The 11,575-nt window shown below is 38.4% G+C and overlaps 1 protein-coding gene across 10 annotated transcripts in view; it reads right to left on the bottom strand.

Annotated features, from left to right (window-relative positions):
* The window catches only part of POLA1 (DNA polymerase alpha 1, catalytic subunit), a 348,901-nt gene that overhangs the window by 145,060 nt on the left and 192,266 nt on the right, over positions 1–11,575 (bottom strand). For 2 of the 10 annotated variants that reach the window (XM_039494508.1, XM_039494498.1), the window contains exon 35: positions 10,411–10,472. The exons of the other annotated variants lie outside the window; for them this stretch is intronic. In XM_039494508.1, coding sequence (XP_039350442.1) covers positions 10,434–10,472 — 39 coding nt within the window. In that variant the 3' untranslated portion in view covers positions 10,411–10,433. The remainder of the gene's footprint in view (positions 1–10,410; positions 10,473–11,575) is intronic. 10 annotated transcript variants of the gene reach the window in all.

Below are 11,575 nucleotides of genomic sequence, written 5' to 3'. Positions count from 1 at the left end.
TCCTACCCTTTGTTCCCTGTCCTTTAACCAGTTCTCAATCCATGAAAGGACTTTTCCTTTTATCCCATGACAGCTTAATTTACGTAAGAGCCTTTGGTGAGGGACCTTGTCAAAGGCTTTCTGGAAATCTAAGTACACTATGTCCACGGATCCCCTTGTCCACATGTTTGTTGACCCCTTCAAAGAACTCTAATAGATTAGTAAGACACGATTTCCTTTACAGAAACCATGTTGACTATTGCTCAAGAGTTTATGTTTTTCTATGTGTCTGACAATTTTATTCTTTACTATTGTTTCAACTAATTTGCCCGGTACCGACGTTAGACTTACCGGTCTGTAATTGCCGGATCACCCCTAGAGCCCTTTTAAATATTGGCGTTACATTAGCTAACTTCCAGTCATTGGGTACGAAGCCGATTTAAAGGACAGGTTACAAACCTTAGTTAATAGTTCCGCACTTCACATTTGAGTTCTTTCAGAACTCTTGGGTGAATGCCATCTGGTCCCGGTGACTTGTTAATGTTGAGTTTATCAATTAATTCCAAAACCTCCTCTAGTGATACTTCAATCTGTGACAGTTCCTCAGATTTGTCACCTACAAAAGCCAGCTCAGGTTTGGGAATCTCCCTAACATCCTCAGCCGTGAAGACTGAAGCAAAGAATCCATTTAGTTTCTCCGCAATGACTTTATCATCTTTAAGCGCTCCTTTTGTATTTTCATCGTCAAGGGGCCCCACTGGTTGTTTAGCAGGCTTCCTGCTTCTGATGTACTTAAAAAACATTTTGTTATTACCTTTGGAGTTTTTGGCTAGCCGTTCTTCAAACTCCTCTTTGGCTTTTCTTATTACACTCTTGCACTTAAGTTGGCAGTGTTTGTGCTCCTTTCTGTTTGCCTCACTAGGATTTGACTTCCACTTTTTAAAGGAAGTCTTTTTTATCTCTCACTGCTTCTTTTACATGGTTGTTAAGCCACGGTGGCTCTTTTTTAGTTCTTTTACTGTTTTTCTTAATTTGGGGTATACATTGAAGTTGGGCCTCTATTATGGTGTCTTTAAAAAGGGCCCACGCAACTTGCAGGGATTTCACTTTAGTCACTGTACCTTTTAACTTTTGTCTAACTAACCCCCTCATTTTTGTATAGTTCCCCCTTTTGAAATTAAAGGCCACAGTGTTGGGCAGTTGAGATGTTCTTCCCACCACAGGGATGTTGAATGCTATTGTATTATGGTCACTATTTCCAAGCGGTCCTGCTATAGTTACCTCTTGGACCAGCTCCTGCGCTCCACTCAGGATTAAATCTAGAGTCGCCTCTCCCCTGTGGGTTCCCGTACCAGCTGCTCCATGAAGCAGTCATTTAAAGTATCGAGAAATTTTATCTCTGCATTTCGTCCTGAAGTGAAATGTTCCCAGTCAATATGGGGATAATTGAAATCCCCCACTATTATTGGGTTGTTAATTTTGATAGCCTCTCTAATTTTCCTTAGCATTTCATCATCACTATTACTGTCCTGGTCAGGTGGTCGATAATAGATCCCTACTGTTATATTTTTACTAGAGCATGAAATTTCTATCCATAGAGACTCTATGGAACCTGTGGATTCGCTTAAGATTTTTACTTCATTTGAATCTACACTTTCTTTAACATATAGTGCCACTCCTCCCCCTGCACGGCCTGTTCTGTCCTTCCAATATATTTTGTACCCCGGAATGATTGTGTCCCATTGATTGGTCTCAGTCCACCAGGTTTCTGTGATGCCTATTATATCTATATCCTCCTTTATCACAAGGCACTCTAGTTCACCCATCTTATTATTTAGACTTCTGGCATTTGTGTACAAGCACTTTAAAAACTTGTCCCTGTTTATTAGCCTGCCTTTTTCTGATGTGCCAGATTCTTTTTTATGTGACTGTTTATCATCTGATCCGGCCCTTACATTATACTTCTCATTCCTCTGCTCCTGACTATAACCTGGAGATTCTCTATCATCAGACTCTTCCCTAAGAGAAGTGAATCATACAACACTGGTCTTCCGTGGATAAAGCTTTGATGTTTGACATTCTTTGCAGATGTTATTGCTACAAAGGTGGTGGTTTTGTTAAAAAAGATGCTTGAGGGCTTCTCGGATTTTCAAAACTAAATTTACTCTCCATGCAGGAAGCGTTGGTATTTTTGGAAAATTTAACAGTTTGGCTGTTCAGATTAATTTGGTCATAGTGGGAACCAAAATAAATCTAGAATTCTGATAAGGATCAAATTTTTTCCCAAATAGCAACAAGTGAAGACAACTAACAGATTAAAGTCTATATCATCCTGAAGACAATGTAAAACACAAGGAACACTACATTTCAGTGGATCTGTGTGTTTTAGTCAGCACTAGTATCAAAACCTTCTTGAGACCCCAGAATATGAAATGGTGGTTTATGGTTTCCTAAAAGTCTGCAAGATGTAGTTGGATTCACCTTCGTCAATCTTTTTGTTCATCCTTTTCAAAAACTCAAGCTGTCAAGCTCCAGGCCCTGAGACAGAAGATCTGAATGGAGTTGCAGGAGAAGAGGCAGAGACAATCTACTACCAAGAAGTATCAGGATTTCCTGGACTAATAATTCTCCTCAATAATTCTCCAAAATTATTCTCAGCTTGTTAGATTCAAGCTTTTGAAATATTCTCTGTCTCAGGAAAAAGACACAGACAAGAATATTACATTTACCTTTTTACTATTTTTGGAAGATTGCAGAATGAAGATGCCATTCAGCCTTATTAACCTTTCTTCTTCTTAGCCAATCTGCTTTGGCATTGCCATAGTCTTTCAAAAGGTGACTTTAACAGAGAGCTAGATGTTGTGGGGGGACTTGGAAAATTACAACAGGGTCACAGAAGCAACAAGAGGAAAATCAGTGGGGGATTCTGCTCAACATCTTAGATGTCTATACAAAAATGCAAAGAGTAGGGGGATTAAACGGGAAGAACTGGAAGTCATAATTTATTTTATGTTCTAACTGGCATCACAGAGACTTTGTGGCATACATCTCATTACTGGAAAATTGGTATAGAGGGGTATAAGCTTTTTCAGGAAGGACAGGCAGAAAAAAAAAGGAGAAAGGTGTTGCATTATACATTGAGAATATATACAGTTGTTCCAAGTTCTAGAAGGAGGTGAGAGGCAAACCAGTTAAAAGTCTCTGGGTAAAGATAAAAAAAGAGGGAAAAATAGGGGTAAAGTCTACTGTAGGCCATCAAATCAGGAAGAGAAGGAAGATGTGACATTTCTAGAAGAAATAAGAGAAATATCCAAAACATAAGATCCGATTGTAACAGGGACTTTAACTAACCAGACATCTGTTGGACAAGTAACATGGCAAAATATAAAATTTCTAACAAGTACTTGGAATGTATTGGGGACAAATTTTTGCATCACAAAGTGGAGGACATAAGTAGGGGGGCTGCCATATTAGACTTGATACTGACCAATAGGGAGGAATTGGTTGCAAATCTGAAAGTGGAAGCACATTTGGGTGAAAGTGATCATAAAATGATAGATGTCATTATTCTAAGGAAAGGAAGGAATGAGAGCAGCAGAATAATTACAAGTGACGTAAATAAAAGTAGACTTTAGCAAACTCAGAGAACGGGTAGGTAAGGTCCAATAGGAAGAAAATCTAAAGGAAAAAAGAAGTTTAGGAGAGCTGGCAGTTTCTCAAAGAGATAATATTAAAGGCACAACAGTAAACTATCCTAACGTGAAGGAAAGATAGGAAGAACAATAAGAAGCCAATATGGCTCCATCAGGAGCTCTTTAATGACCTGAAAATCAAAAAGGAATCCTACAAAAAGTGGAAACATGGATGAATTGCACAAGGAGGAATACAAAAGAATAGCACAAGCATGTGGGGACAAAATCAGAAAGACTAAGGCACAAAATGAGTTACACCTAGGGACATGAAAGGCTGTAGGAAACAAGAAAAAGATGAAGCAAAGGGTAGGTCTTCTACTTAGCAGGGAAGGAGAACTAGTAACTAATGACATCATTTTGCTTCAGTCCTCACTAAAATGGTGACCAGATATTCTGCGCAATTAATATTGATAATAAGGAGGGAGGAACACAAGCCAAAACAGGGAAAAGACAGGTTAAAGACTATTTAGGTAAGTTAGCTGTATTCAAAGCAGCATGGCCTGATTAAATTCATCCTAGAGTACTTAAGGAACTGGTTGCTGCAATCTTGGAACAGTTAGTAATTATCTTCAGGAATTCCAGGTGGACAGGTGAGGTCCCAGAGGCCTGGGAAGAGCAAACATGGCTCCTATCTTTAAAAAGGAGGAACCAATAGCACCCAGAGAATTATAGATCACTCACAGCCCAATTTTGATACCTGGAAAGATACTGGAACAAATTGTTAACCAATTTGGAATCACCCAGAGGAACACAGGGTTATAAGGAATAACCAGCATGGATTTGTCAAGGAAAAAAAAAAAAAGAAAAAAAAGAAAAAGACTACCCCAAATCTACCTAATTTCCTTTTTTGACATTGTTACTGTCCCAGTAGATAGGGGGAAACAACAGATGCGATATATTTTGAGTTGAGTCCCACATGACATTCTCATACGCAAACTACAGACATGGTCTAGATGAAATTACTTTAAGGGGGTGCAAAACTGGTTGAAAGACTGTACTTTAAAGAGTAATCATCAATGCTTCACTGTCAAACTGGGAGGATATATCTAGTGAGGTCCCACAGGGGTCAGTGCCATTTATTATTTTCATTAATAACATGGATAGTGGAGTGGAGGGCATGCTTATAAAATATGCAGACGATACAAAGTTGGGAGGGGTTGCAAGCACTTTGGAGAGCAGGATTAGAATTCAAACCACCACGAAAATTTGGAGAATTGCTCTGAATTTAACAAAATGAATTTCACTAAAGATAAGTGCAAAGTACTTCATTTAGGAAGGAAAAATCAAATGCACAACTACAAAATGGGGAATAACTGGCTAGGTGGTAGTACTGCTGAAAAGGATCTGGGGTACTCTAGTAGATAAACTGAATGAGTCAACAGTGTGAGGCAGTTATAAAAAAGGATAATGTTCTCGGGTGTATTAACTGGAGTGTCAAGACATGGGAAGTATGGTGATGCCTCAACAGAACTACTGTATCCATTGTGGGCACCACACTTTAGGAAAGATATGGAGAAATTGGAGGGAGTGCAGGGGAGAGTAACAAGAATGAGAATCAGTTTAGAAATCCTACCTATGAGGAAAGATTGAAAAAACTGTGCATGTTTAGTTTTCAGAAAAGACAACGGAGAGGGGAACCTGATAACTGTCTCCAAACATGATAAAGGCTGTTATAAAAAGGACTGTGATCAATTATTCTTTGTATCCATTGACGGTAAGACAAGAAACAAGGGGCTTGATCTGCAGTGAGGGAGATTTAGGTTAGATATTAGGAAACTCTTTCTAACTATAAGCATGGTTAAGCTCTGGCGTAGGCTTCCAATGGAGGTTGTGGAATCCCAATCATCCGCGGTGTTTAAAAACAGGTTAGACAAACACCCATCGGGGATGGTCTAGGTTTACTTGATCCTGCATCAGTGCATGTCTCTTCTTAAGGTGCCTTTCAGCCTACATTTCTATGATTCTCGGTGTATGGCCTCAAGGGACTGAATTTTCAATTCTGCCCAAAAGAAAAGGGCTACTGATTCCTGATGTAGAGTGAGTAGCTGAAAGGCACTCATGCTACTTGTCTAAAGTCTCTCATCATCAAGCTGTTGTCTACCTTGATCAGTGAATAATACGCAGCTCTTGTATAGCCAGCACATTTAGCTTCAGTCCTACAAACTTCTGTAAAACTAACCAAATCATTGGGAAAAAAAATTACATTGTGGGTCCCCCCCACCTTAGATCACACTCCAGGAATAAAATTCTGCTTCCAATGCACATCTCCAGCTCTGGAGACTGGCATCTCTGACAGTTATTTTTCTCAACATTTGAAGAAAAAGGAGACTCTCTTATGATCTAATTTGAGTACATCCACCAAACAAAGAATGTTGTCACTTTGTGGGACGGGGAAGAGTGTGAGGTTTCTTTTTGATTGTGATCTCAATTTCTGTGCAAAACACAATTACGCATTCCCAACTGTAGAAACTCTATCAAGGACACTATTATGCCCAGAACTCATAGAAGAGAGGCTTGCAGCTGGATGCTTACTGCTCAATAGTGGATGTATATCAGAGTACAGCTTCCCTGCTCCTTTCTTCAGATAGGAATACTCTTGCTTGAAGAGTATCTCTTTTGTTTACTCCTGGGTGATCTAAAACTATACTGGGTATTAGACTTGTTTTCCCTAAATTTAAACAAATCGATGGGACTGTAGGGTTTCCATGACTATCTGGATGCTTGTATTTACCTCTTCACTTGTCTGGAGATTTATCAGAATGTTATTCCCATACAGAAAAAGACAGATGCCCTACAGTCACTAGTAAAAGGACCTGATTTACACATTCAGTGACATCAAAAGATAGAATTCTGCCTTGGCAGTGTTAGGCAAAGTGATAGCCCTGAAAAGAGAGTGAAGAAAATCTATTGTAAAAGGAGCAAATAAAGGCACAAAGAAAGGAACTGGTTAAGTTGAAATGACGTCTCAAAATTCTTTAAGTCCATGACTGCTAAAATTCAGAGCAATGTCTCCCTCCTAAAGGAAGGCTTCTCTACAGACCTGCTGAGGCATTTGAAGCCCAGCATTGATTTGATCTCAATGGGCCATATCAGAACAAATATGTGCAATGCCTGAGAAGTGTGTAACTCAGCAGTGGCTGCCTTTGCTGCACCAACTGACATGAGTTTATGAATTGCCTGCACCATAAGGGCTACCTGTTCCAGGTTCCTGATCACTGAAGATGCTACAGAGGATAGAGAAAGAATTTTGGTAAACATTACTACATAGCCCCTGGAACCTACTGTGACAGCTCATTTTCTGAGATTGGGTCAAGAATACTGCCTTCTCAGGAGGTGTGCTGAGTGTTTGGAGTCATGCAATTGGTCTGTTTGCTCTGTGTTTGCTTGGTCCTTGACCTCTTCTTTTCCTAAGTGGTTTGGACCAAAATCTGTATTTGTTGTACCAATAAAGTGGTGTTCTTCTAAACTGTCTAGAATTAAATTGACAAAAGGAACTCTTAAATTTAATAATATGCTTTTCTTTTCTTGCATTTTCTGCTACCTCATTTTTGAGGGCCTCACTGAACCAATGCAAACCTTGCAGCTGCTGAGATCCATCTGATATGGCAATTGCCTCTCTACAGGCACATGCTGGTCATTTCATTAGAGGAAAAGTATCTTGTTGATAATTATAGCATTTAGGAAGATGTCAGTAATAAGTGACCAGAGATATTTTCTTGGTGGACAGTTTTAACTTTTACCATAAAATGTAAATAGATCTGCATACAGCAGAGATATAACAAAAACAGAACATGTAAAAGACATAAAAGTAGGATAGATGCAGCAGAGAACTCCAAGAACCTCCCCCATAAGGAAACAACAAATCATTCTGCACCAAGGATCCTAAGGAAAGAGGCCACCATCAGAAGGAATTACTGTCTTTTGCTAACAAAAAGACTACTTTGACAGGTGTGTGAACTTTACTTTAGCATATTTCAGCTTCACTAAATTTTACATAATTTTGTAAACTGTTAAGACAGTGTCTCTATTTTGGGGGACATCTTATGTTGAATCTATTTCCAGAAATCAATAGTTTCTGGGACAGTTTAAGAAAGAGGGGAGGGGAAAAAATAAATATTTTGTTTGAGGGTTCTGCTTCCTTCCTTTGAAGATTTAAAGATGCTACTGTATTTTTCTTAAAAGCAAGAAAAATCAATGTATCTGTGGTTTCTTTGACGGATTCTTATAATTGTGAAGAAGATATTTCACTTTCCTTCTTGGATAAATAGATAAGATAATATATTATCTTTATATCTGATATTTTCCCCTTTTTTCTTTTGAGAAAAGGAAAGAATTAGAGGAAGCTATGTCCAATGAAGTTTGGGCTAATACATTTTCTGGACTCTTGGAAGGAACAGAGAGCAGTGGAAACTTTACAAATCAGAATGCTAATCTGCATTATTTAATCCCTTTCTTCTTCTCCAGGGAATTGTGGAATACTTGGATGATATAGACATTTTTGTTTCTATTAGCTGCTTTTTTCTGCTGTCTAGAGACTTCCAAGGATTCACTGAAATGGAAACATTTCTTGAAGCAAGGGGACACTAAAAGAGGAATAAACCAAGATGTTCAAGGAAACGGATTCTTGGTACAAAATACCTGTTTTTTCCCCCCAAAGCTGGTAAAAACTATAAAAATCTTTTTGGAAATTAATACCTCTGATTGAGGACTGATTCTTGATTAATGCCAGTAAACCTCAGTTACAGACACTTATGTTTCTGATGATAGTAACAGCTACAAGTGGCTTCTTATCTTGTTCCGGTATCTGCCCAACTTACTTTGTCTTAGCACGTAGCATAGACAGGCCTACCTACTCTGACAGAGGAATGTGAAGGTTAGACTGTTTTCCCTGTGCAGGAGCTGTATTAGCCGTTAATGTTATTGTTTGTTCCTTCACCTCCTGAGGCCTTTGAGCAAGGAACACTAGGTCTGGCCGTGAGGAGGCCTTACCAACAGCATTAAGAGACTTATCTGCTATTTTGGCTGCTGTGGCTGAAAAGAGACCATGCATACTAAGACAGACCCTCAATCTCTCCTATAACAACTTTCAAAAACATCCCATAGCTTTCTAAAAGTAGTGTCAAACCAAAGGATTCTATACTGCCAGTCACTTGAAAACATTTTGGTAAAGACGACAACAAATATTGACAAAAATGTCATTCTGAGGACAAGAGTCTCCAGCTGCCTGTTGCCTCTATGGAAGCAAGACATTGAGCAGGGCAAGGTGGGAAGGGAAGTCATGTCTGGTGGAAGTGTGACCTCTTCTACTGTAGAGACTTTTTGGATCTTCTCACATATGCAAGGTAAGAAGTTCAAGGTCAATGGACTACATTTTGGATTATCATCCAGCAAGATGGTTAAAATGGCCTCCAAAAGTAAGAGCTTCAATCAGTAGCACAGATGTATATGACTGTTTGATAATTCACTGTAAAAAGCATTATTTGCTTTGAATAAGAAGTGCAAGTATATCAATCAAAATTGCAGTTAGAATTGGCAACTGTGTTTCATAAATTTTAGATGTACCCAAATTTAAGTAATTACTGGACTCCTATTCCTTGTCATATCATACACATTAGAGGTCCTTTTCTATCCAAAATTACATTAAAAATTTGAATGGCATATAGCAAAAAGCCTAAGCCTAGACAGATGTAAATACATATTTCAACAACTACTGCTAAAAAAGAGAATTACATGAATATGAAAATCTGAATTCCAGTAGTGGTTCCTGGTTGGCTATTGAAATTGCCTTGGAAACAGTCAAGTCTAGAATGAGACTATGATTGTCCTCTCTTATAGCACCTGCACCACTTTGTCATAGTTATCATGACCGCTAGGCTGCGGTCAAGGCACATCACTGTTTCTGTTAATGGACTAGTTTCAATAGTATGCACTCAGAAGTGGACTTCATTGTTTCCATAACACTCGGAAAGACAATTCTGTTCACTTATTGGAACAGTGGGTCAGTAATGGCACAGTTAAAATTATGCACATTCTTACACAGTGCAGGTAGAAAAGGATAAACATACCCTATTTTCTAGCTGAATTTCACCCAGTCTCAATGACTGAGGTTCTGAGGGCATTGGGCAAGATTAACTCAACCATTAGTGAGCTGGGCTCCTACCCATTGGGACTACTAAAAGCCAATAAAAAAGTGTCAGTCCATCACTGATAAGAAAAATGCTGGTGCCTTTTGTGAAGTTGCCTTGATTGACCATCACCTTGAAACACTGTGCTAAAAAAAGTAATCTTGATGGTAGAGGTCTCAAACCTTCCCTTAATGGTGCAGATTACAGAGAAGTTACAGTAGTGATTAACCAATTCTAACTAATACACAATGAAGTCTGTGATTTATAACTGCTTATCATTCCAAAGAGCCCTTGCATATGGTTTCCCAAAGGGTCTCATCCTATCTCCAGTCCAGTGTACATGTGAGCTTCTAAGATTGTTTGGGCTACAATACAATCGGTATATTGATTATTGTTTCCTCATTGAACAGTAAATCTCCTATTTCCTGGTGGTTAGCCAAAATAGGGTTCTGGTTGAAATGTAGCTGTCAGTTGCAATGAAGAAAAAGACAGAGGAGATGCTATTGGGCAAACCAACTAAAAACCAAAGAAAATCTTGAGAATTTGATGAGATTTTCTTTTCATTCATTCTTAGGCCCTTTGGAACCACTAACAGAACCACATTAGTCTTTTACCTTTCCTTTGCACTGCTCTGCCTTCACTTGTTTTCAGCTCTGCCTTCACTTGGAAGCTCCCCCTATTATGGAAACATCACCATCATGTTTGATTCATAAAGTGAGAGTACAATGATGTAATTCCAAACTCTTCAAAAGCCTCACAAATCCATGTATATATAGGAGACTAGTATTCCCATAATAGTCAATACTCATGCTTGGATAGCAGCTTCTCATCATAGCTGACTAACACTTTCCTCAAATGACCTCTTAATTTCTCCTGTGTTTTGGTCTTATTTACTCATTATCAAATGCTTAAACACCCTAAAGTTACTAGTACCAAAAAACTAACAGATTAATCTTGGGAGAACATGATTACAGAACAGTCATCACATTCCTTACAATCATGTGTTTACCTGTTCATGTGGTGTCCACCTGTAGCTTGTTGGCAGTGCATTTGATTGCAGTGGGAGAAAAGATAGGTTCAGAACCAGACCTGTTATCTTTGTACTGTTATATGGATATGTATTGAAATCTCAATATTTACAAGCTTTTTAAAACTTCTTATAATGGCGTTCTTTTAAAAAATGTTCACCTTTCTAAATGTACTAAATATTAATACAAAAACCAAGATATACACAAAAACTAAAATAATTCAAGAGAGAGCTTCAACTAGGGTACCTATATGCTTTATACTGAGTCCTAATGTGCCAGCAGCAGACCACCCCACCACAGGTAAGAAATGAGAAATTTTGAGGGCTATTGAACACTGAATTTTCACAGCAGAACAGCACAAAGTTATTTAGCAGTGTTCAATAACCTTCAAACTCACTTCCATCTGTGGGGTATAGTGATTCAGTGGACAAGGGCCATGAAATAAAGGCATTTTGTTACACCTTATTTTAAGGCTAGTTGCATTTTAAAAAAAAAATACTGTACATAAAACAAAGATGCATAAGTCAAAACAGGTTTTACAGTGTTAGTAACTGTGAACTAATAGCAAATAAACTTGAGACTTCCTCATATTTAAACATATCCCTTAACTACAAACAAGCTGCTGATGCACCACAGGTGTACATTAAATGAACAGGTAAAAGAATATTGTGATTGTGTGATAATAGTTCTTCATCAACAACCCACTCAATGCAAGGTGAACTTTGCTATCAGTCAGATCGCACGTGTAATG

This window comes from Mauremys reevesii, linkage group 1 (genome assembly GCF_016161935.1).
Source record: "Mauremys reevesii isolate NIE-2019 linkage group 1, ASM1616193v1, whole genome shotgun sequence".
NCBI lineage: Eukaryota > Metazoa > Chordata > Testudines > Geoemydidae > Mauremys > Mauremys reevesii.
Note: the sequence above shows the minus strand (reverse complement) of the source record. Positions and strands in the feature narration are given on the sequence as shown.